Source organism: Acanthisitta chloris, unplaced genomic scaffold, assembly GCF_000695815.1.
Source record: "Acanthisitta chloris isolate BGI_N310 unplaced genomic scaffold, ASM69581v1 scaffold2742, whole genome shotgun sequence".
Classification (NCBI taxonomy): domain Eukaryota; kingdom Metazoa; phylum Chordata; class Aves; order Passeriformes; family Acanthisittidae; genus Acanthisitta; species Acanthisitta chloris.
The window spans coordinates 2,066-5,642 of record NW_008661974.1 but is presented as its reverse complement, the minus strand read 5'-3'; the positions used below and the strand labels follow the sequence as shown (position 1 = coordinate 5,642).

General features: G+C 56.0%; 1 protein-coding gene across 1 annotated transcript in view; it reads right to left on the bottom strand.

The window, feature by feature from the left end:
• Window positions 1-588: 588 nt before the first annotated feature.
• Window positions 589-3,577, bottom strand: part of LOC103798155 (tripartite motif-containing protein 35-like) — a gene marked incomplete at its 3' end in the record, with an annotated part of 5,016 nt that continues 2,027 nt past the window's right edge. The window contains exons 2-5 of the mRNA XM_009070402.1: window positions 2,302-2,397; window positions 1,302-1,532; window positions 1,141-1,163; window positions 589-710 (exon numbers count right to left, since the gene is read on the bottom strand). Of these exons, the coding sequence (XP_009068650.1) occupies window positions 589-710; window positions 1,141-1,163; window positions 1,302-1,532; window positions 2,302-2,397 (472 nt within the window). The remainder of the gene's footprint in view (window positions 711-1,140; window positions 1,164-1,301; window positions 1,533-2,301; window positions 2,398-3,577) is intronic.

Sequence of the window (3,577 nt, the reverse complement as noted above, 5' to 3'; positions counted from 1 at the left end):
GCTTCCATCCTTCCATTCAGCCATCATCCATCCTGATATCCATCTTGATGTCCATCCTAATGTTTGTTCTGACATCCATCCGGACATCCTGACATCCATCCTGATGGAGCAGATACAACCCACCCACCCACTCATCCATCCATCCATCTGTCTGTTCTGATATCCACCCTGACATCTATCAACCCATCCATCCTGACATCCACCCATCCATCCTGACATCCATTCATCTATCTTGACATCCATCCTGACATCCATTCTGACATTTGTCCATCCCTCCCTCCCTCCGTCTCACACCTCACTATGGAGAAAACACCTCCCAAGCGTTCCCTTTTGGGGTATGACCACCCCAGAGCAATCCTTGTGCTCTCCAGGCCCATCCCAAGTCCACCAGCTCCAGAGCCTCCATGTCTCCAGCACCCACTGCTCCTGGGACAACCACCACCACCTCTTGGGGCTCCTCAGCACTCCTGGGAGGCCACCACCCCCCTTTAGGGTCCTCAGGACCTCTCGAGAGCCACCACCACCCTTTGAAGGTCTCCAGGACCTCTGTGCAGCCACACCCACCCTTGGGGGTCCCTGGGGCCTCACCTACGGTGATGGTGTCCAACATCTTCTTCCAGATGTCGTACTGCAGCGATCCCAAGTACTTGGCCACATTCAGGAGCATTCCTGAGGGAACAGCCTCCGGCTCCTCAGCTGTGCAGGCGATCCTGGGGCAGGGAGAAGGCATGGAGGGAGGGATGGGGATGGAGCTCCTGGCACCACATCCATCCATCCATCCATCCATCCATCCATCCATCCATCCATCCATCCTTCTATCCATGAAGGACCCCAAGAGCTCCATGCCACCACCCAGGGGACATGGTGGGACCCCAAGAGCTCCATGCCACCACCTAGAGGACATGGTGGGACCCCAAGAGGTCTGTGTCATAGTGGGACCCCAAGACCTCTACGACACCACCCAGGGGACACTGTGGGACCCCAAGACCACCATGTCACCACCCAAGGGACATGATGGGATCCCAAGATCTCTGTGTCATGGTGGGACCCCAAGAGCTCCATGTCACCTCCCAGGGAAAATGTTGGGACCCCAAGACCTCCATGCCACCACCCAGAGGACCTGGTGGCCCCACGACCTACCTGCGCTTGCGGTTCTTGTGGGTCTAGAGGAGAAAAGAGGAGACACCAACCATCAGCTCCAGCTTCTCCCAGGGGTTCCACCACCCGGAGGAGGAGGCAGGAAGGTGTCACATCCAGGGGGACACCCCAGGGGATGGAGCAGTGCTCCAGAAGGCAGTTACCATGAGGAAGGTGTAATCATCCTCCCTGAGGTCCTCCTGGAGCTGCGTGGCCTCATTGAGCAGAGCCTGAGTGTCCCGTTCCAGCTGCTCCACCTTGCCCTGGATGAAGTCCTGCTTGCTCTGGATCTCCTCATGCAGCTGGGACATCATTGCCTTCTCCTCTGCATACAGGAACTGGTGGAGCTTCTCAAACTCCTTCTTCACCTGATTCTCCAGCTGCACTGCTTCCACCTGGGACACACACAGCATCAGCACCTCCTCCTGGAGCATCCCAACTCCCCTGGGCTCTCCAAAGCCATGGACAGGTTCTTCCTCCTACTACCACCCATCTCCAAACCCAGAGCCAGGTCCTTCCTGTCCTCAGCATTGCTCCCAAATCTCATCCAGGTACTTCCTCCCCATGCAAGTTCTTCCTCCCCATCCAGGTCTTTCCTCCCCATCCAGGTCCTTCCTGTCCTCAGCATGGCTCCCAAATCCCATCCAAGTCCAGTGGGATCAGTTCCACTTCCAGGAGGGACCACACACATATTGGGATCAATCCCAGTGCCAAGAGGGATCCCACATATGTTGGGATCAATCCCAGTGCCAAGGGTGATCCCACACGTGTTGGGATCAATCCCAGTGCCAGGAGGAATCCCACAGGTGTTGGGATCATTCCCACTGCCAGGAGGAATCCCACAGGTGTTGGGATCATTCCCACTGCTAGGAGGGATCACAAGTGCTGGGATTTGGGATCAACCCCACTGCCAGGAAGGATCCCACACGTTGCGATCATTTCCACTTCCAGAAGGGATCACAGATGTTAGGATCAATCCCAGTGCCAAGAAGGATCCCACAGGTGTTAGGATTTGGGACCAATCCCAGTGCCAGGAGCAATCACACATGTGTTGGGATTGATCTCACTTCCAAGGAGGATCCCACCCATGCTGGGATCAATCCCAGTGCCAGGAGGGCCCCCGAGGTGCTGGGATGATTCCCAGCTCCTGCTGGGCCCACGGACCTGGTTGTGCTTAGCGATGGACTCATAGGAACGACGCACAGAGCTGAAATCCTTGGCCTTATCCCTCAGGGATGTTTCCATGTTCATCAGCTTGGCCTGCACGGAAGACACCCTCAGCACCACCCCAAGCCTATTCCCAGGATTTCTGGGAGAAACAAGAGCCCCAGACCCAGTGGGATGAGTATCCTAGCTCTATTCAACCTTCCCCCCCTGGAATCAGCTGTGCCATTTCAGCCCTGAGCAGGAAGGAAGAGGGCCTTATCCCTCAGGGATGTTTCCATGTTCATCAGCTTGGCCTGCACGGAAGACACCCTCAGCACCACCCCAAGCCTATTCCCAGGATTTCTGGGAGAAACAAGAGCCCCAGACCCAGTGGGATGAGTATCCTAGCTCTATTCAACCTTCCCCCCCTGGAATCAGCTGTGCCATTTCAGCCCTGAGCAGGAAGGAAGAGGAGCTTTGATCCATAGGGAATGCTCTGTTATTCCAGGCCTGAGAGGAAGGGAAGGGAAGCTTTGATCCATAGGGAATGCTCTGTTATTCCAGGCCTGAGCAGGGAGGAAGGGAAGCTTTGATCCATAGGGAATGCTCTGTTATTCCAGCCCTGAGCAGGGAGGAAGAGGAGCTTTGATCCATCGGGAATGATCCTTTTCCCTATTGTTTTTAGGTGTGTCCTGGTGTTCCCAGGGATACTTGGCATTGCCAAGCCCCAGGGCTATCCCATCCCAGCTGAAATCTTGGCTCATCCCTATGGATGAGTCAGAGCAGCAACGGCTCTTTTCCCAGCTGGAAAACATGGCATGTCCTGGCGTCATTCCTGGAGCTCACTCCTCCTCCTCCTGCTCCTCCTCCGCCCCGTGGAGCCCCAGGGATACCTCTCCATCCCTTCTCCCTCCCTGTCTAGGGAATTGTGCAAGCCCAAATCCCACTCTCAGCCCCAAAGCAATCCCGCAGTAACCAGCCTGGCTGGATCCAGCTCAGGATCCAAGGAAGCACAAAGCCACTCTCCAAGCCCTTGGGAGCATCATCCCACTGCCCTTTCCCGAGGGATGGGATGGCATTAGCTAAGTAGAAGGCAGGAGAGAGTGGGGACATTCCCATGGGGATCCAGCCTGGCAGTCTGGCTGCTTCCGCCCATATCCACAACCCAATCCCACCTCCCATGTCCCATATCCTACATCCACATCCCAATCCCACCTCCCATACCCCATATCCTACATCCACACCCCACATCCCAATCCCACCTCCCATATCCCACATCCACACCCCACACCCC